The sequence below is a fragment of the Syngnathus acus genome, chromosome 20 (genome assembly GCF_901709675.1).
Source record: "Syngnathus acus chromosome 20, fSynAcu1.2, whole genome shotgun sequence".
NCBI classification, from domain to species: Eukaryota; Metazoa; Chordata; class Actinopteri; order Syngnathiformes; family Syngnathidae; genus Syngnathus; species Syngnathus acus.
This window is the reverse complement of record NC_051104.1, coordinates 5,232,409-5,251,975: the sequence shown is the minus strand read 5'-3', so window position 1 is coordinate 5,251,975 and position 19,567 is coordinate 5,232,409. Positions and strand designations below refer to the sequence as shown.

The following is a 19,567-nucleotide window of genomic DNA, read 5'->3' as shown; positions in this document are numbered from 1 at the left end:
GTCGAACGGCCGGCTCACCTTTTGTGTCTTTTACTTTTATGGTCTCCATCCACGCCGAGGTTTTTTTTATCACTGAGACAGGAAATGCACGGGAACCTTCTTGTTTGGTTTTTCTTTTTTATTAAACAGAGCAATTTCACAAACAGCAGTTAGCTTGAAAAATTACATTCAAATGTGCAGCTGATCACATGTAAACACTGCAGGAACAGAAGGAACAGTCTTTTTTTTTTTCTTCTTCTTCTCTTTTTCACAATCTGCATTCTGTCATCTTTGAATTCAAATGTACAAACTGGAAAATCAACTGTACACCCAAATCCCGGAACACTTTGTAACAACGAGCACTCTTGCTATATTCGCCCTTGTCGGAATACTTCATCATTAGCTTAGCGTAGGTTCGGCACCCCTACGACACAAAATCCCGGTTGTGGTTCAAAAAACGACCGCAGTACCTCGGAGTTGGACAAACCAAATCGTCAGATTTGGGTTTGTAAAAGGAGCACAGACCGCGTAGACTTCACCGAAGCACGTTGACATGACGACACGACACATTTCTCTACAAAGTGGCAAGACGAAAGATGCTTCTGTGCAGGTTTTAATTCACTCCCATCGACAAATACTGTTTTAGCTCTCCATCTGGTTAACACTTAGTGGGTGAGGTGGGGGCGGGATCATGGGGCACAATGTGAAACACTGCTCCAGTTTATCCAAGTGCAAAAAACAAACAACAAGACAACGACAAAAAAAAACTCGATTTATGGCATAACTGGCGTCACGACCGAAGCGCCACAACACAGAAGACCAACACAGTTCAGGCAACATTACGAGGTTTGAGTCTGCCTTTAACGCACGCCACTGGAGCAGCATCCATTAACGCTCTCCTACACAAGGAGGTTTCATCGGAATCAGTGACTGCGGCACCAAAAACAACAACAACAACAAAACTATCGACCCTGAATATTCAAATCCCGAGGTCATCTGAAAGGTTATCGTCCATCTGAAAAGGTGAAAGGCCTGTTGCCTTTCAAATTAAATTGATCTCCCCAATTTATAAGTGCAATGCCTGGTAATGCTTGTGTAAACGCTCATGAAAACGGGGAGTCGGATTTCCCAGCAACACTGAGTTCAGTCAATAAAAAAATAATAATAATGGCGGCCATTTCTATCTACCTGCCAAAAATACTTTCGTACTCCAGCAGTATGAGCTCCACTATCTGGTTCTGGTAGACCATGTGGACGGCGATGTTGCCCGTCTCCGTCTCGGGCCGGAGGAGCGTAGGTCCGAAAACGATGGCCACGCTCTGGGTGGTCATGCGGTTGGCTTCGCCGTGGTCTATCACCCTGCGCGGGGGGAGGGAGGACACGGGTAAGGTTTACCTATCGAATCAACTTGGTGTTCATCTAGAAAAACAAGATTACAAGCCAGTCTGGGGGCTCAAGATTGAGTGTGAAGACAAGGCTCGGAACGCCGCCGACGCTCCGGGCGAGAGTAGAGCAATAATAGTGGTTTTAAATAGAAGCTACATCCTTTGGTGCAGATGCACAAAACAATAACATATTTATGGGGGAGAGAAAATAAGATCAAATCCACCCGCTTGATATAACGTAGTCCTCCATACACTGAATGTCACGCTGTAAATTCCACCACTTCATAGGTACTAAATTACAGCAAATGCAGAGCCATATAAATGCAAATGGGAACGCTAGGCAAATGTCACTGGGAACGTGCCGCTGCTGCTGGGTAAAAAAAAAATTAATGATAAATCAGCTTTCACACTGCAGATAATAAGCTAATAAGCTTTAACTTGAAACATACTTCCAACTAATTATAATTGAATAAATACTGTGATTTTTCCTTAAGTTGGGTTTTTCTGAAAATTTAATGAACCATAAATTGGAAATGATGATGCATCTTACCTGCGCAAGTGTTTGAAGAGGACTTGCATTGTGTCGTGGTTAGGTTTTGGCAACTTCTTTATCAAGTCTATGATTGAGTTCACTCTCTGCTTGTAGTCAGAGCATTCTGAAGCACAGACAGACAGGCGGTGAGGGAATTCACATGCGTACAGCACCACCTTGTGGCCATATTGGAAACATAAATCAGGTGGAATAAAACTATTACTCACTAATTGCATTAAGGAAATCATTGAAGGATCCATAAGTGAATAGAGGTTCTGGAAGTTCCCGGAAGAACATTTTGAGTGCTCCTGTCGTGACGTGGATGTCCTCCCACTTGATGTCATCTAGTTCCACCTTCTCGTCTGATGGAGGGAAGGAAATTGGATGAGACAGGTTTGAAAAGAAAGACCAGACATGTCTACAGATGATTGTGCCCTACCATGGTTCACAGCAAAACGGAGCTTCTGTATCACCGCCAGGTTCCCGCTGACTCGATACAAGCCATCAGTACTGAGACCTAGAGGACAACAATGGGAGTGCATCCTGAACTATTCAAGATGATAGATATACCTGGCACGAATAGTTTTGTTTTTCAATAGACCGGTGACGATCTGGATCATACCTGTGTTCTCCACATGGTCAATGCACATTTTCACAAATTTGGGCACGGATGTGTTCTCCCGCTGGCACAGGTTGCTCAAACTGCAGCCAAAAACCTGATCTGAAAGGATGAACCAAAAGTTGTTCTTCCCCGCAGTGTTTTTCCAAATATGGTACCTGCCACTCGAGTGCTCGAGCTACCTTTAATGTAGCCTTTGTCTTTGACCGCCTGGTAGGTAGGTCGGCGTGTCAAGAACTTCTTGAGCTTTACCCGAGTTTTTTTCTGGTCGGATGAGTCCATACTGATAGAGGTCTTCATCACAACTAAATGAATCAAAAACATACGTGCAATGTGAAGGCATGGCTTAAGATAAAAAAAAAAAGGTGTGAGCAGTTGGCCTCACCTCTGTTCTTCTTTGAGTCTTTCTCTTTGTCCTGTTTCTCAGCTCCCGGAGAGTCCGGCATATCGTCTTCGATGGCCTCATCCGACTCCCACACCTGCATACGAGCAGGTTAGATTCAGTTTTATGCATCCCACCGCTATGACTAAGTCCACTCACATGTGTGTTAATGGCCTCGGTCAGGGCCCGGTACCAGTCGTTGATGACGCTGTCAATCTCAGACTGGATCAGCAGTTCTGTCCCCTGACGTGTCTTCAGCTAAGGAAGCCAGCCGAGTTTAGAAAAGATCAAATTAAGATCAAGTTTCTGAGCCAACTTGTGTCTATATTTGATACCTCAATGACATGCTTCTTGCTGGACTTGTCCTTGGAGGCCCATTCCACGGACCCACCGCGTAAATCGACGGAAAACTCCGGCTTGGACTGGTTGCTGCCAAACTTCTGAAACGCAGTGACGCGATATAAGCGATGACACCACAGAGATGGAACAGAAAAAAAAATCAAGTCAAGCAGTTAATTGAAAAATACGTGTGCTGCTTAGGGGCTAAATTTAATTCATTAGATCAAATATGTTAATTACAGGCAAATCATTGTTAATAATGTTATTGGGTCAAGTTGCTCAGATGAGAATAAATGGCCACAATTATTTTCAACATTAGCACCACCTCCGCTTCAGAAATATTATTTTTACAGTTCAACCCTTGAAAATGAAAAACAAAGCGGCACATATATTAAAAATGCTCAAAAATCACATCACGAGCTCTCCCGAGTCAAGCGTGGCGTTATTTTGAAAAAATGCAGTTAATAAAGGTTAAAGGTGAACCGTTAGCACGCAATGAAACACACGCTAGCCCAAAACAGTCTTTGTGGTGCTAACGTTTACATAGGAGACAGCAGGACGGGGCTTGACTGGTTGCTTCCAGTTGCTAAGAAGAGTGAGGAGCAGCTCGGGGATGGAGCCATTGCGGTAATAAGACTTCAGGAAGGAGGAGAAGGGGGGGGGGAAAGGAATGAATGGAGGATGACACTATTTGTTGGTGGTGAAGTCTCTTGGCGGAACCTGGATCCATAATTACGCACCCAGCTAGTGCTTCCACCTTGACCCTTTGCAAAGAGGAGGGAGGAACCCTGTAACACCGTCCACGAGGATGCCCAGTTCTTCCTGGATACCAAAAAAAAAAATATTGAGAATGTACAGCAAAGTTCTCCAAGTCTGCACGTCAAAGCTTCCTACCTGACTTTTTTCCCATTCTCTGTGATTTTGGTGACATTTAGGACTCCGCACTTTTCTGATGGCTAAGGAGGAACAGATAAGCAAATCAGATTCCAAACACACACTCGTACACAAAGAGCCACACAATTCATAATTGGAGGTTCTACTGTGGATATTGGTTTAAAAAAATAAAATAAAATAAAATGACAATGTATTGCGGTTAAGCTAGAGATGGTCACATGCTGAAGATGATGAAGAAGTGAATGGGGAGAATAAAAAGATGATGGTGGTGGTGGTGCAGTGCAATGCAAGCTGGGATACTAACAGTCGAGGGGTGCTTAGGAGATGATGGGCACGAGTCAGAGTCGGGAGAGCTCAGCTTGGGCGCCGAAGCACACTCCTAACAACAAGAGGCACCACATGAAGATTTTCTAAAGACTAGAAGGCAAACTACAGGTGTCAATGAAGTCAGAAGGTTAGAGAGGGAGAGGAAGGTGGATCAAAAACCTGCTATGGAATTAGAACATTGGCTTGCAAACTTGCATGTTACATCAAGAGGAACAGAAATTTTGAATTTTGAGCCGTACAGAAGATTGTGTGCTGTTAGTTGTTAGTCAGCTTTTGAATAATTGGGATCCAATCAAATTTCATTTTTATTGACATACGTTTTAGTTTATTAGGTACTGCACAGTAAATTACTTTTGGGTTAAGTAGTTGTTGGAAATTTTTGAATCAAGCAACCATAAAGCGTCTGAGTCGAACACAACAAACTATTATACTGACTTGACTCCAATTCCAGGAAGCCATACCTTGTCGTTGAGATCAAGGACGTAAGTGCTATGCCTCCACTTGGTGATGATAATTGGGTCCGGCTGCTTCCTCTCCAAGCTCCGACTCTTGGGGGCCTCACCGGACTGAGGGGACATGTTGTACTGCGTGCAGAGAAGATCAGACCACAGAAACTTCCGTGACACTTCCATCCAAACATTTGGAAAGGTAACATTCATGAATAACTACCTTGGGTAGTTCCCATTCCGACCTGGATCCGTCGGCATTGTAGTAGTAAGGTCGGCCTTGCTCATCAATGTGTTTTATCCACTACAAAGAGGCAGCAAAGGCCTGTAAGTAGTCAGCCGCCATTATTAAATTGACACTTTACCTTCTCTTGTGTGTATTCGGAGACGTAAAGGGTGTGCCCGTGCTCATCCAGCTCTTCAGACCAGCCTCGAGGGGGCGACCCGTACTGGCTGTCAGACACACTGGAATGGGTGCTGAGACAGTTTTCCTCAGAGGAAAGCAGCTATTGACAAAAACATGTAAAATAGTCTGAAATTCAGTCCACTTTTGTTCCAAAACAGTCGAGTCGGCATTATCCAGAATCCAAAAGAATAAGGGAGCAAATCATTTTAATGTTGTCGAGTCGACATTATCCAGAATCCAAAAGAATAAGGGAGCAAATCATTATAATGCTGTGGGTGGATTGTTATTATCAAACCATTCAGTCAGTCATAATTTGAGTTGGAGTCTGACTGATTAACAGAGCCCAGCTTGCATTTTAATTTATGAGCCCCATGCTGGTAGTATTATTATGCTAATAAGCACTGTTAACATTAAATATTAATGTAATGCAGCAAAATACCACATGAGGGTGCTGTTGGACTGTTAAGCATACAAACGAAACCGCAATCAGCTCCGTTACCGCTTATAATACCAAAAAATACATTTTAAATGCGAGTTATGTACAGCATAAAGTGTTGTCTTAAAAAATGAACCTATATTTGATGTTTTTAATTCCATCATGCCTGAAAAGAAAGCCCAAATGACGCTTTGCTTTATTTCCCCCCCTTGGCCTCGCTTACCTCACTCTCCGCCGAGGCTTGGCTTTCCCCCCGGAAGCTGCTGGTGCTGCTGCTGGTGTCCCGGGTGCGTGGCGGTTTCCACGTGCGCTCCCCCGTGGCTCGGTTATAGTAGAAATGTCTGCCACTCAGGTCTTTGTGTGTCTCCCAGTCGCCGTGGATGTGGAGAGGCGAGGCGGAGGGCACGGGCGGAAGGCTGGACAGGGAAATCTTAAGCTCCTGGAGGTTGGTGTAGACCGGTGAGTCTGACCTGCCCGGACCCGTAGGCGATGTAGCCTGGAGGAGGACACCAAAATTTGAATCTTCTTCTCTTAATCACATTATTTGTTCACTGTTCCAGAAAATACATGCATAGAGAAACCAAATACCACATTAATGCTACAAACCCGACATGTGCTTTTCTCTCAGGATCAAAACCCTGGCAACGTTTAAAAGGTCACTTCACAAAAGCTAGAAAGCATCGTCTCCATGGCTACAGCTCATCTCATGATCAAGGCTCTTCTGGATGTTTGTGAAAATTGCCTTGGGGGCTTAGAGGCTGATTCCAGCATCAGGTATCTTGTTAACAAAGCAGTCCAAGAATTTAACACCAAACTTAGCACCAATACAAAATCTTAAAATATTTCTCATTTCTTCCTCAGATCACCTTGAATCCAGAGATCCTCACAAATACGTCATCATCATCCTCGCCGGCCTTCCTGTAACCTCTGAATGCACGCCGCATAGTGATGCGAGGTGGCTGCCAAACGGGACGGGAAGCACGATGACCCTCGCCTTCACCTTTTTGCGATCGCACCCGAGCGTCTGGCGCTGCTGTGCGAGACAGAAAATGAAGGAAGCGAAAAAGCGCCAAGAGCAAACGGCTTTATCTCTCGAGTGCACACTGCGGTGGCACAACAGGAAATAGTGCTGAAATATTAAGATCCCTTTTTTCGCAGGATTAGCCAGCCCTTTATGGGGTGAAGAACCAAATTTGGTCACTTGAGTGGGTGGTTTAACATTAACCTCGCATGCCTCGTTTATGACGACATTTTCGTGTTTGTTTGAGACAAACGAGAAGCTGCGAAATGGACTGGAAGCAGCTGATCGACGCAACTGGTCTCCGACAGGTTCGCGAATGTGAAAAGGACACATGGGGGGGGGGGAAGGTGGGAAGTGGAAATGAGGCATCGGTGTAAAGAGGAGCGAGAAACGGGTGAAGGTAAGGGCAGCGGTGTTTGTAGTACTAGCACATGTCCGCTTGGGGACTCGCATGAGCTGGGGTTAAAGGTCTGGGGAGGGTCCCCCGTCCTAAGCTTGTGTGAGGGGGAGGGGCTTCTATATATGCACACATGGCAAAGCATTCTGCTGCATCACCGTGGCAGCCTTTGAGACACGTGGTGCTAGTGTAGCACTTTGCACAAGAGCCGAAACTATTCAGTCACTTTGCTGCAGTATTTTCCCGGATTTCTGCATTTGCTTTTGGTTGGATTGCAGTGGCAAGAAATGGATTGCTTAACTCGTGAATGGTGTGGCATGAAGCATCAAAAGGTGGATGATAGGCAGGTGCTTCCATCTCGGGTGCATCATTTGTGCAATTGAACATATGAGGGGGAGACACAGAAAAGACGGGGGGGTCCGCATGAGTGACGGTGCTTTCAAATTCTCCTTTACTGCTCGGTATGATTGCCAAGCTAGCGTGGATGCTAGCGGGGGAAATTAGCACATGCAGCCCGCATCTCCCTGGAAACATTGTGAGAGCAGCACTTTGTTCCAAGCATGTCAGTTCCAAATGAGCAAAAATAATCAATACCCGTTCAGAGGCAACTGCACCGAAAAGCATGATCACTTTTGTTTCAGAACTCTCCGCACAGTCGAGAATTAAAACCGACATTCCGTGTTTAAGTGAAAGGTCCGCTGTCTCTGGTTCCAGGCGGTGCCAAGATCGGTGTCACAGCTCGGAGCACGCGTTCGTTCGTTCGTCTCTCCGCTCACTGTGTTGCATAATGTGATTGTGTAATTGAATTAGATGAAAACCGGTTAAAGGAAGAGTGGTGGCCCCGGCTGGAGAGGTGCATTGCTGAATGAGGGCTTTGTGGCTATGGAGACGCTCGGTCAACAAAGCCACTTTGCTGCAGGTTTAAAGGCAAACGTAGGGGGGGGGGGGGGGGGGGGGGGAGACACCCCCTCCTTGGCGTTACATCAATCCACTTGGTTCCCTTTGTTCTTTTGTCCTAAATTGTCTTTTTTACCGCACAGCCCTTCACTTCTGTCGATTCTTTCTGAATAAAATCTGCTTTTGTTCTCCAACTGCATTTCGAGGTTACCTTGTTGATCATTTTCTGCTTCCCTTTGCGTCGGACAACGCCCCACCGCCTCCTCTCCGCTCAAGGAGGTACGATGGTCTCGCCCGTATGACCGGATTAACCTACATTTCCACCTCGATGAGCAACGGTCAGACCACATTGGCCCAGTCGCCCATCACCGCGTTTGTGGCATATTGCAACCTCCGAGCCATCACCATCCATCCACTGCAGTTTCAAAATGGGGCAGCGTGGAACAGGTTGAAATAAATAATGCTAATTCCATGCAAATATGGATCTGCCAGGAGAAAGACGTGACTCGGGCGCTTAAGTTAAAAAAAAAAAAAAAAGAAGTGTTGAGAGTGACTCAGCGGGTTTTCAGTCAGATTCGGCAGGATGGCGACGGCTAATTTAATTTCACAGATCGGGGCGTTTGACAACTTGACTGCGATGTGCGTAATAGATTACAGCATTAAAATGTCAGTCAGCACACTGCTGCTGTTGCTTGGCTACGACAGACTTCAAGACTCAGGAATGAAACAAACTATGTCAATCACTGAAAGGAATTGATGGCATACAGCATTTTGTCGGTGGCGTCGATCCAATTGGATTTTCCTCGTGAGATGCGAGCAGGGACAGATTTGGAGGACGGGGGGGAGCCTGCAGCCATACGATACGTGCATATGGGCACGCTGTTGTTGGTCAGGGAGCACAACATTCTTGCAGTGAAGCTGTCACTTCAGCAGTATGAGCAAGATATACTCGAGCAAACAAATCCAATCTGGGGCATGATGTTCACGTTTTTTTTTTTTTCAGAAGCAGCCAATGGATCAAAGATTCCAGCTTCTATTTGGGGGCTCAGCTCAAGCTGGAGCGTAAAATCAAACGCCAGTGAGCCAGATTCCGACTGACACCTCCTCTATAACTTATGTTCTTTTTTTTTTTAAAGCATATGGAGACATCCTTTAAGCACTAAAAAAGAATCTGGGTGAATATCAGTGAGCAGCAGAGTGTTATCGTTTGTGATCCAAGGATTCAAACCTACTGTCAAGCAGTAAATAAAAAAGAATGTGTGGGCCAGAAGATGTGCAAATGAGTTCAATGCACAAGCTATGCTAGAATATCTTTTCTCTGGGGATGAACACAAAAGGGAGTCACTGCTAGCACACTTTCCTCTCCCCCTCCTGGAATATACTCCATCTTTAAAGCTGCGTGGAAGCCTAACAGTCACAAAGTACCTTCTGTTCTGCAAATAGTGAGAAAAAAAGAGCCAGACAGACATGGATTGGGGGCAGGATGAAAGAGTTACACAGCAATCTGTTCCTCATACAACGATGCAAAAAAAAAAAAAAAAAAAGGCAGAACAGGACGTGATAAAGTTTACGGTGCTGTTGTTGAATATGGATGGTAGAATTACTTTAAACATGGGCTTTAACAAATGGTAACCTCTGTTGATGCTATATTGCTCAATAAATTCTGAGCAATATATATTATTATTATTATTATTATTTTGTCTCTTTCTTTGTGGCAGAAATTGTGAAGTGGACGCAGACTTAGCTAGCAGCACTCCATAGCAGACAGCTGAGATTTTTAAGCCTGGAGAGTTAATGACTAATCCTGACCTAAAGCCTACAGCGTGATTGGTTTGAGCCAATTATACAAGGTCCCTTCCCTATTTTGCTTATTGGCTGGCGAGAAGCAGAATGGGGGGGGTTGCTGAAACTGGCAGTCTTAGGATGGGGGAATTTGATTATTTAGTGACAGTAAAGGATTTTGATGCATTGTAGTCCACTACATTGGCACTCTGGAACTGATGAGTCAGTCTCCACTCAAGGACATTCCGGATGGTACGATGACATCAGTGGCAACGTATAAACTAAACAACTAAGCGTGGCGATAGTGCGGGGTGATGTGATTGCAAAGACAGCGAGGGACAAAAGGGCTCTTGGTACAGACTAAAACAATAGTAAGGACTTCTTATTTAAACAATGGAGAGAGTAACTACATACAGCAGGGCAACCTTAACAGCTGTTGTGTCTGTGGAGGAACATTACTGTAAATAATTCGTAGAGGGTTTGGGGAAGAAAGAAAAAAAAGCCTCTCCGGCTTTTTAATGATTACTGTGAAGAAAGCTGAAGAAGTGAATACAATCACCTGCACAGACCTGAGTACCTAGCCTCCGGCACCTCAAGGGATTGTCACATCACACAATATCAGCGCTGCTTGCTGACAAAGTCATTCCACGTCAGCCGAGCATCCAAGTTGAACTGCATTTGCCCCGCAGTCAGGTGAAGGCTACAGTCCATCAGTTACTTTGAAAGACACTGACACGAAGAACTATCAACCTCTTGTCTTATGCAAGTCACAGACAAACCAAAGTTGGCGAACCAGGTTCGTTCAAAAACAATTCCAGGTTCTTTCAAAAACAAAGATTGATGGTATGACTACAAAGCACAGCAAAAAAATTGCCAAATTGTAAGGATGATTATATGAATAACTAGTCCCGGCACCCAAGACTGGTGCTCAAGTGAACTTCAGTCCTAAGAAACTGTGACAAGACCAACTAACACCTGTTCTACTTTTACCTCAGCCAAGCAGCCTAAGCCGTATATCACATTCACTAAGCAGCTCCGTGGCCATTACAGAAAGATTGCTACTTACGATATAATGCGGGCTCCTCAGGTAGGAAAACATGGTCCAAAAAAGTCTATTCTGATGACAACTAAGGATATCCAAACCGGGTCAAGAAGACTACGGTGGCTTATTTACCTTACCGCATTCAGAACCTGGTCCGACAGATGAGAAGAGACGACGGTGGCTGATTACAGGATCTTAAGAGATTTATTTAGAACAATGGCGCTTAAATGGGAACACTCATTAGTCGAGTGACCTGACTACCTTACGCAAATGGGAAAAAGGAGAAGAGATAGAGAGAGAAAGCAGATGAAGATGTAAAAGTAGAAAAAGACAGAGAGGATTGCTTGACAGGTGGCCAAAGTTCAGTCACAAGGTCAAAATAGGTCAGAGTTTGTGACCCTGGAGCTATAACGCCTGTGGTTCACACGCCCCATTTGCACTCGTACACTATTGGATGGATGAGTCTCATTACCAACAAAAAAGGGAACAATATACTTGATTTGAAAAGGGATTCAGTGTTTGAAAAAGAAAAAAGATTTTCCAATAATAACTGATGAATTGAATTACAGGTTTGGAAAAGAACAAAGGGATTGATCAAATCAGAGTAGCAACGTTCCAAACGTACCATTGTAATCTCAAATTGTAGAGTTGACGATAAGAAAATGGAATCAAATGGTAATGAAATTGAGTGGACAGAATGGATTATTTTATGGACAGGCACATTTCAGCTGAGAGAGGCTGTCAGCATGGACCCCCTACTGAGCCGCCTGACATGTTCACAGCTCGTCGACTACGAGGAAATGGAATTGCCACAGGCAGAGGGAGAAAACCCAGAACGCAGCAGGCAGTCGGGTCAACTCATTCTTTTTTTTTGGTCCACTCCCTCTTTAGGCACACAAAGGGACCAAATGGAAAAAACAACAAAAATCACCGGTTAGCACAGATTTACCTTCAAGTCCAAAACAAAGTGAATACAACCAGCATACACATTCTCAAATGGGTCAGCCAAGCAGCTGGTCGGGCCTCCCCTCTTCGTGCCCTTTCCCCTTTTAGCCAACCGCAGTAAAGTTCCAGTAAGCTCTTACTATAAAGCTATTGTCGAGAATAGTCCGTGCCAAAAAAGGATGCCTTGTCATCTATACAGCCAATGTTCACAATCAGGGAAAAAAAAAAAAAAAGAACTGCATCGTCAACAGACCACATATGACACACTGAAATAACCATTTCTCCCTTAAACACACAAAGACAATTTTAATATCCCACCTGGGTTACATCATCTTTTAAATACCAAATATAATGCTTCCTGAAATGCATTTATTGGCAAGCGGCTAAATAGCATCGAGAGTAACGGACCATATAAAGGAAAGATTGTGGTGCATGATTGACTTTAGGGAGTGGGGGGGGTTACAGAGAGGTTTAACACAGGAATGTGTTGTACACAAACCCTTAATCCAGATCTGTAAGAAGATTGCATTCTAGTAGTACGCGTGTGAGGCGGGTGAGAGGGTTTTGTGGGGGTCTGTCCAGGCCGTAAGCTTCTCCGTCCCATGGCTGGTGGTGCATGGCTCTGAACCACCTCCCGGTAGTAGCACCATCAGCTATTTTGGTCAGCTTTGAGGAAACGTGCGAGACACGCAGTGTCTCCAAAAACAGGAAGACCCCCTAATAAGCGGACATGTCGTGTTCTAATTGGATTTGTGCAGAAGTAACAGTTATGCTGCAGAAGTTTGCAGTCGGCTTGAGAGTTATTGTGTCCTGGAGAACTCAGAAACAACTGGCACCACTAAAGAAAGCTTGGCACGAGTCAACCATGCGGAGAAAGCCTTCATAGCCCAAACACCGTTGCTGGATTACTTCCCCGTCTCGTGATGTAAGCAAAACAAGGGAGAATGTAGAAGTCACAAATAGCATGACCTGTCTACTCACCCAAAGAGTTGGCCAGTGGGGGAAAAGGCTTATTATCAGCTGCTGAAAAGGCTCGGAGAACATCAGTTACATAACTGCGTTTTGAGCACCTGGTGTCTTCAAGCATCCCGAATTATTCACAAAGCTAGAAATGAGCTCAATAAATCTCTCACACAGCCATGTGCCAGCATCCCACTGCCAAAGATTTGTTACACTGATACCACACCGACAAGAACAAGGACTTTTGGATCAGAATTGAAGACACTCTTGCGAGGGCAGGGGGGGAGAAGCTTAGGAAAGATAAACAACTGCTTCTTACCTGCTCTGGATACATGCTTTGCCAGTTCACCGAGTTGCATTAGTGAGTCAGGCCCAGAAAGATCCACAGTGAGAGACAGGAGAGGGACTGACTGACCCACATAGCGCAATGTGGGCTGAGAGGAAAGCGAGCGATGCTTTGCCATTATTCGATCCCTATATCAACACTAGGCTGCCTCCCGACTGGTTGGTGGAGAGAGTTGTTTGATGGACAGCAAGACCGACCCGGTTGGTTTATATCATGACTAAATTACTCAAAACAAAGTAATTGAATACAGCTAATCCTAAACCAAACCCTAACCCTGAGATGATTTAATCTTTTCCATATACACACTTTATGAAAGGTGTTAAAGAACCTTAACCCTAGAAAACAGACAAGCATGATTTGTCAACATCAGTTCTTAAGGTGGTCTTGAAGCCTGAGCCCCTGGGGGCTTACCGACTTGATCCTCCTGCTGTAACACGGAGGTACAGATCAGAAATGACAGGGGGAGGTCGGACAAAGTAGACACAAGGTCCGAGAGCAGACAAGGATGTCCGTTTCCTTCACTGAGAGCGGCAAATGAGCAGACCATGGAGCAGTCACATGAAAACAAAAGATGCACTATTGGCTTTATATTGGATTAGATTACGAGCAGTCTGGAGTCTGATTTTTGGAGGAGAGGACGAACTTCCATTGACTTCCTCACTGTACAGTACTCTGTGTGTGTAGGCACCAAGGCAAGAATGTCAAGTATGCAGTGGAAAACAAGCTCGGGCCTCCTTTTCAGTAAGCCTATTGGCTAAACGGAGAGATTACAGGGGGCACTGACAGCGGACAAGACATCCATAGATGTCATATCTTTTTTTAACTGGGCCGTTATGTAAGAGTATGTATTTTGCTTGACCTCACTTGAAAGACTTCTTGGAACTTGGCTAAGCCGCTCTGCCAAAGGAACTGTTTTTTTGTAAAAATATGCATGAACTGTACCATTTTGATTTCGGCATGTTTAGGAACAGCTTGGTTCTATACAGTGGAGCGAGACGCTTCCCAAGAGACGTTTGTTTCAAAAGACCGGCACTTCACAAGACGAAAAACACTCGCCAGTAATTATGGAAGTCACTGCTTTAAAGCAGCAGCAATAAATTAGTGCCGATTTTATATGTTTCGCATTTTCATGAGGCCCTTAGATAGAGGCCGAAAATTATCTGGAGAGAGACAGACAAACAGGGTGAAAGGCCAGAAGTGGTTGTTAGAAATTTGATTGTGTGAGACGGCATTGCGGCGAGGTTGGGGGTTGGCCTCTCAAGGTCGTGCGCCGCCTCAATCGCAATCGTGGGATGACTAAGTGCATGGCTGACCACTGGCTCCATAGGGCAGAGCCACAGACAAAAACTCACTTTGGACCACCACATCTTCCCACTTGCGTGGTGACACATCTATGAGAGCGGAAAAAGATGATGTGGTCTCTCACGCATTACCACAGGGAACAGTGTGGCCATTCATTATGTCACCGTGCTTTGGAAAGAAAAGTACCATGATGAACACATTGGAATCACACTTGTATAATTTGCAACATGTAAAAAAGGATGAGCCAACTCCAGCAGTAATAGCAGCTTATCTGTGACTGACTTTGCAATGACAGGAGGCATAAAAAATTATTTTTTTAAAAAAGGGTTTTCCCTGCAGAGTTGCTCACTTGCTTGGCAACAACCCGAAAAGGGCAAACTAACATGAGACTAAGAAAGGCGGGACCGAGAAGGAAGGGGGGGGGGGAGTATGATCCACCTGCCGCAAAATCTACATCCCGGTATTAGCCGAAGCCGTCTGCTTCTTATCCGACCCGATTCAAGGCTGGGGGAAAAAAAAAAGCGCTGAAATGCAAATGTAAATGGCTGTGAGGGAAATGTGTTTATTTTGCCACAAGTGGTTGGACAGGCGTGGAATTCAAAATGGTTGGCGTACGACAAAAAAAACATCTATTTTCTCGGCCCTTGGGGATCTTTTGCAGGATGTAAATAATGACCTGGCGTTGTAGAGTGTGTCCATTTTCACTTTCCTTCACTTTGTGACATTGACACACCCATACACAGCCTCTTTCACACAGTGGTCCCCGCAGTGAGCGACTGGGGGGCTACAGACAGATCCTCCCTCTGATATGACCTACTTTCCATTCAAGCCTGCCGCTCTTTGTTCCTACCATGGTGGAGGAGGCTTCTGCTGCCCGTGGAACAAAGAGCACAAGCAGCATTGGGAGCCTTCAAACAAGCTGACCTTGCCCAAATAAGCCACCCCAAAAAAAAATCGGCTTATGTCGGCAGTTCTGGATTTTTCTACTACCCAGTTTCTACAAACTCAGTCTCTACTAATTCAAAAAAAAGCAAAAGTGGACATTTCAATAGAGACATGAAACAACATTTGAAAGGACTGGCTTTGGCTGGACTTCCTTGTCAGGAAAAGAAATCGTTTCTCCAGTATAAGCAAACTCAGAGTAATCAATCGTAATTAGCTAATTGCCCAATTTTCATCGACATAGAACATAAACTCACATTGACGGATAATATGCCAGTAAAGCAGTTAGCTTCAGACTAATTCCTGAGCAGATCAGTGTCTCAAGTAATCAACAACTGACCTGCAACAATTTTCACAATCGATTAATTGTTTCGAGACATTATTCAGCTTCAAATTGGCCGAATTGTCTAATGCCATGAAAGCAGAAGAATTCTCTTTTGTCTTCATGTCTTACCTGCGTGTGCTCTGCTGAGCTGCTACTGAGCTCATCGCCCGATTCCGAGTCGTTGCGGAGCTTGCCGAGCCCATTTCCTGGTAGGTCACATTGTGGGGACATCTTGTCACTGTCTGAACTTCTGCTCTGGTTGTCCTCCTCTTTCATCGGAGGAGAGTCAGCTCCCGTCTGTGGCGGAGTCGACTTATTGGCCAGATGATGATTATTGTTGTTGTTGTGAAGGAGCACCAGTTCGGCCACCACCTTGCAATTATGGGGGCTCCCCAAATTTTGGTTAGTATCCTTGGGCTGGGCTGGCGGAGTGACCCGGTCTGAGGAAGGTGACGGCGTGGAGGAAGGCGACGGACGCCCAAAGCTGGACATCTCTGGCTGCGGCCGGTTAAGGTTCTCATTTGATGGCAGACAGATATCCAAAACGGTAGGTTTGGCCCTCGAGGGTGGCTTTTGGGGGGGCATCAGGGGCCGCCGCACCTCTCGGACATACTGGGCGGGCACGTAGAAAGCCTTCGTGCCCTCATCCTTCCGTACCTGCCACCAGTCCTCATTGGTTTTCTTCACTAGGATATAGCACTCCCCTTGCCGGATGGTGACCATCTTGTCTTTGGCCTTGTACTCATAATCATATTCCACCTCGACATAGGTTTGTCCCGGGGCAATAGCGAGCCCGTCTCTATCCGCCATGGCTGCCAGGACAAGTGTTTTTAGCGCCGACCTCAGCTGCTCAGCGATCCAGGCCTTGAGGGCTCTTCATGTCTGACCAGGGAACTGCTGGACTGCGAGAGATAACACGGCTTAATGTCAACAGCTGCAATTTAACAGAACACATTCAAAATAATACAAGTCCATTCAATTAAGGATGGGTAGAAAATTCAATTTGTTGAATGAAAATTGTCTCAATTTTAATCCACATTATTATCTCTCTTCATTGCCCCCAAGGGAACGCCGTTCCCGACTTTCAATAAAACCAAATGAGCACAACCACAAAATGCTTCATCTGTAACACGAGCATCGACTTCCAAACATACTGTGCATTAACTCAGTCACCAGATAGCTCTGGTAACCGATCCAACTAGCCTTGGTGGTAAACGATCTGCCTGTGCGGCGGGCGCTAAATGCGATAACAACGTGATCCGACATGCAGACGGCGCATGCAATCCGATGACTACAATGACTCTTTAGAGAGCAGAATTCCTGCCGGCATCCCAAAATAACAGTTTGCGTGTCATCATCACGTGTCCCCCCCCCTCCCCTCCCGCTTTGCATCTTCACATAATTACACATGTAGGAGTCTCATCAAATTTAAAAACCTTTATTTCAAGGCAGGGCACAGGTAACATGAGGCCGGAGTTTGCTTTTAGTTAACCCAATAAACACTCGAGACATTCCTGCAGCAACTCGTGAGTCACTGCGCCACTCAGATCAGATCCCCCCCCACCCAAAAATAGCAGCCACTAAGGACCGACATCCTTAATGCGTAGGAAGCAAAAGCAGGTGCTTTTAGTGAGGCGTGAGAACATGCCGCTAAATCTATAAAAGGGGCCCAACCTCATGCAGGAGGAGGAAAATGCGCAGACACTCTGAAGCTCAGACTGACAGCCAGGAATAGATCTACAGTGGGGAGAGCCGTCTGGGCCTTGTTTCCAAACTGTGAGCATCACGCACGTTATTACATAACGCCCCTTTGCTTTAAGTGTGCCTCTCGCTCTCGGTCGTCACACATGCTTGAACACATGCAGTATCATGCCCCGATGAACTCTCTCAAGGAACATTGGCTCTCTGATGAGTTGAATGAATTGCGTGTTAGGAGGATCCTCGCGTAACCGCCCGTCTTGGCACGAGCGTGCAGACTCGCAAAGTGATGTTAAGAAATTTCATTCACATCCGACAGAACAATTGAGCAGTCGTGATGACGTCACAGGAGGAGGAAAAAAAAAAATAAAAAATCACAACAGAAAATGTAATCAAAGTATTAGAGTATTAGTATTAGAATTGTCAGGGAAAATTAATCCCTGTCAACAAATATTGTAGACGTAAGGGATGTTCAGTGTAATGGGGCAGTTTGGGAGGAAAAAAAAAGCCTCGATGTCTTTATATTTCCTTGTAAAGCACATTTTTACGCTGATTCGCTTCCTGGGAATTTGAAGTTAATTTAAAGGGAGTGGATTATGGGAAGGTTAATTTTCTAATGTTGGTACAAAAAGTGTTGCCTATTCATTGACTGTGAAATTTAACAGCCAAGGAAATATTTATGTGTATAATTTTAGATAGGTATTTGGCAAAAGCATTCTACAAACCTGTTTATTATGACAATTGAAGATTAAATTGTGAAATTCTTAAAGACTGAGTTGCCTCAAGTTTAAATGCCACTTTTAATGGCCATCTGTCTTTTACGATTTTTAAACAATATATTTTTAGAGGTTTTCACAATTTACAGGCCTATTTAGCTTTTTACCAAATTTGTTGCTTCCAGTTGCAGAGTATTGTTCACATTGTAGGTTAGCATTAAGTTTGCAAACGTTACACAAAATTATATGTTTTGATGGTTGAATTCCTTGTGCATTGTTTTACAGCAAAGTTCAATTGGGACTAACCACTTGAAGCAAGCATGCTTGGCCTCTTCATTTCTTCAAAGTTACATTATACGATGGTCACTCATGTCTTTTCTTTTTTTAAATATGGTGTATCTGCTGCGGATTTTCACCTACCTGTTTACAAATTGGACAGGTAAACAAAACTAACACATCTAAACTAGTTCCTAAAGATTAAAACACACCCCAAAACTGCTGTACAGTTCAGGTAGGGATCTTGAACCTGTGCCCTTTGTCTGCACACATCTGCAGCTCAGCCACTGTGGCTGCATAAACACCGTGGGACTCGGACAGCCTTTGTCCCGGTGCTTCATTCAAAACAGATGTGGCAAGCAGACTCCAACATGTGCTTCTTATATTGCTGCAGCTGCATTTCAATCAGTCACTGCAGGTTATTCGGTGCCTATGTGGACATAAACATTAGGAAATGGGCGGTGTGAAAGGAAAGAAAAAAAAAGAAGACAAGTATCTTGGGGTCTTCAATGTAAGTGGGTTGAGTTCCAGTAGGAAAAAAGCTTGAGGCGGATGGCCGTGATAATCACGATCGCCTCCAGCCCGACAACAGCAATACAGCACAAAGCATTTCAATCCGTGTGATTTCGTAACAAAGCGCAACGAGTAGACATGCCCGAAGGCGAGGGAAGGACAGCCGAAGAACAAGCACCTCGAGGGAGGCACGACTGCACCAGCACCCAAACACGCTGCAAAAAAAAAAAACGATGCAATAACTAGGAGTATGCCACCCATCAATTTGGACTCAATATGTCAAACTGTCGCTGCAGTGACTCTCCCGTCATCGTGACAATTCCGAGAGGTCTCGCGTTTGGACAAAGCCGGGCAGGTTCACCGTGATAACGAGTACACAACCTGCGACAGCGTGCGTAGCAACTAAGTAACTCCATACACAAACCCGCACATCAACCACAAAAAAAAATCTCCCCACAAACAAAATGATCCGTACTAACCTTGCAAAACTTAAATGGCGTTTCTTTATGAGAACGAAAGGTGGCTGTAGAGGAAGTTTTTCCTTCTAATTCAGTATGGACAATTCTGTTGTAGTCCGCTGCGGTTTTCCAGGCTTGTTGGTCTGTTCACAATCCCCCGCTTCGCCTGAATTCTAGCAAGTTAGATGTAGCGACGCTGATC

At 44.9% G+C, this 19,567-nt stretch overlaps 1 protein-coding gene and 1 long non-coding RNA gene across 10 annotated transcripts; one reads left to right on the top strand and one right to left on the bottom strand.

Annotated features, from left to right (window-relative positions):
• Positions 1–60: 60 nt before the first annotated feature.
• Positions 61–19,544, bottom strand: arhgap12b (Rho GTPase activating protein 12b). Of its 9 annotated transcripts, none has more exons than XM_037279231.1 (19): positions 19,387–19,544; positions 15,834–16,606; positions 5,969–6,241; positions 5,269–5,409; positions 5,127–5,207; positions 4,919–5,041; positions 4,435–4,509; positions 4,131–4,192; positions 3,977–4,058; positions 3,780–3,872; positions 3,233–3,337; positions 3,057–3,155; positions 2,901–2,994; positions 2,698–2,820; positions 2,519–2,617; positions 2,336–2,413; positions 2,124–2,258; positions 1,915–2,020; positions 61–1,338 (listed from the first exon to the last, which is right to left on the bottom strand). In XM_037279231.1, exons 2-19 carry the CDS (start codon positions 16,512–16,514, stop codon positions 1,164–1,166), a joined length of 2,625 nt encoding a protein of 874 aa, XP_037135126.1. In that variant the 5' UTR covers positions 16,515–16,606; positions 19,387–19,544; the 3' UTR covers positions 61–1,163. The 9 variants fall into 9 exon arrangements, with proteins under 9 accessions (XP_037135126.1, XP_037135127.1, XP_037135129.1 ...); XM_037279232.1 differs by having other exon boundaries at positions 15,834–16,601; positions 19,387–19,541; XM_037279234.1 differs by lacking the exon at positions 3,780–3,872.
• LOC119138967 lies at positions 6,905–10,326 on the top strand. Its single transcript, XR_005101280.1, has 2 exons — positions 6,905–7,166; positions 9,064–10,326. It is a non-coding gene; the product is annotated as an uncharacterized LOC119138967 (long non-coding RNA).
• Positions 19,545–19,567: the final 23 nt, after the last annotated feature.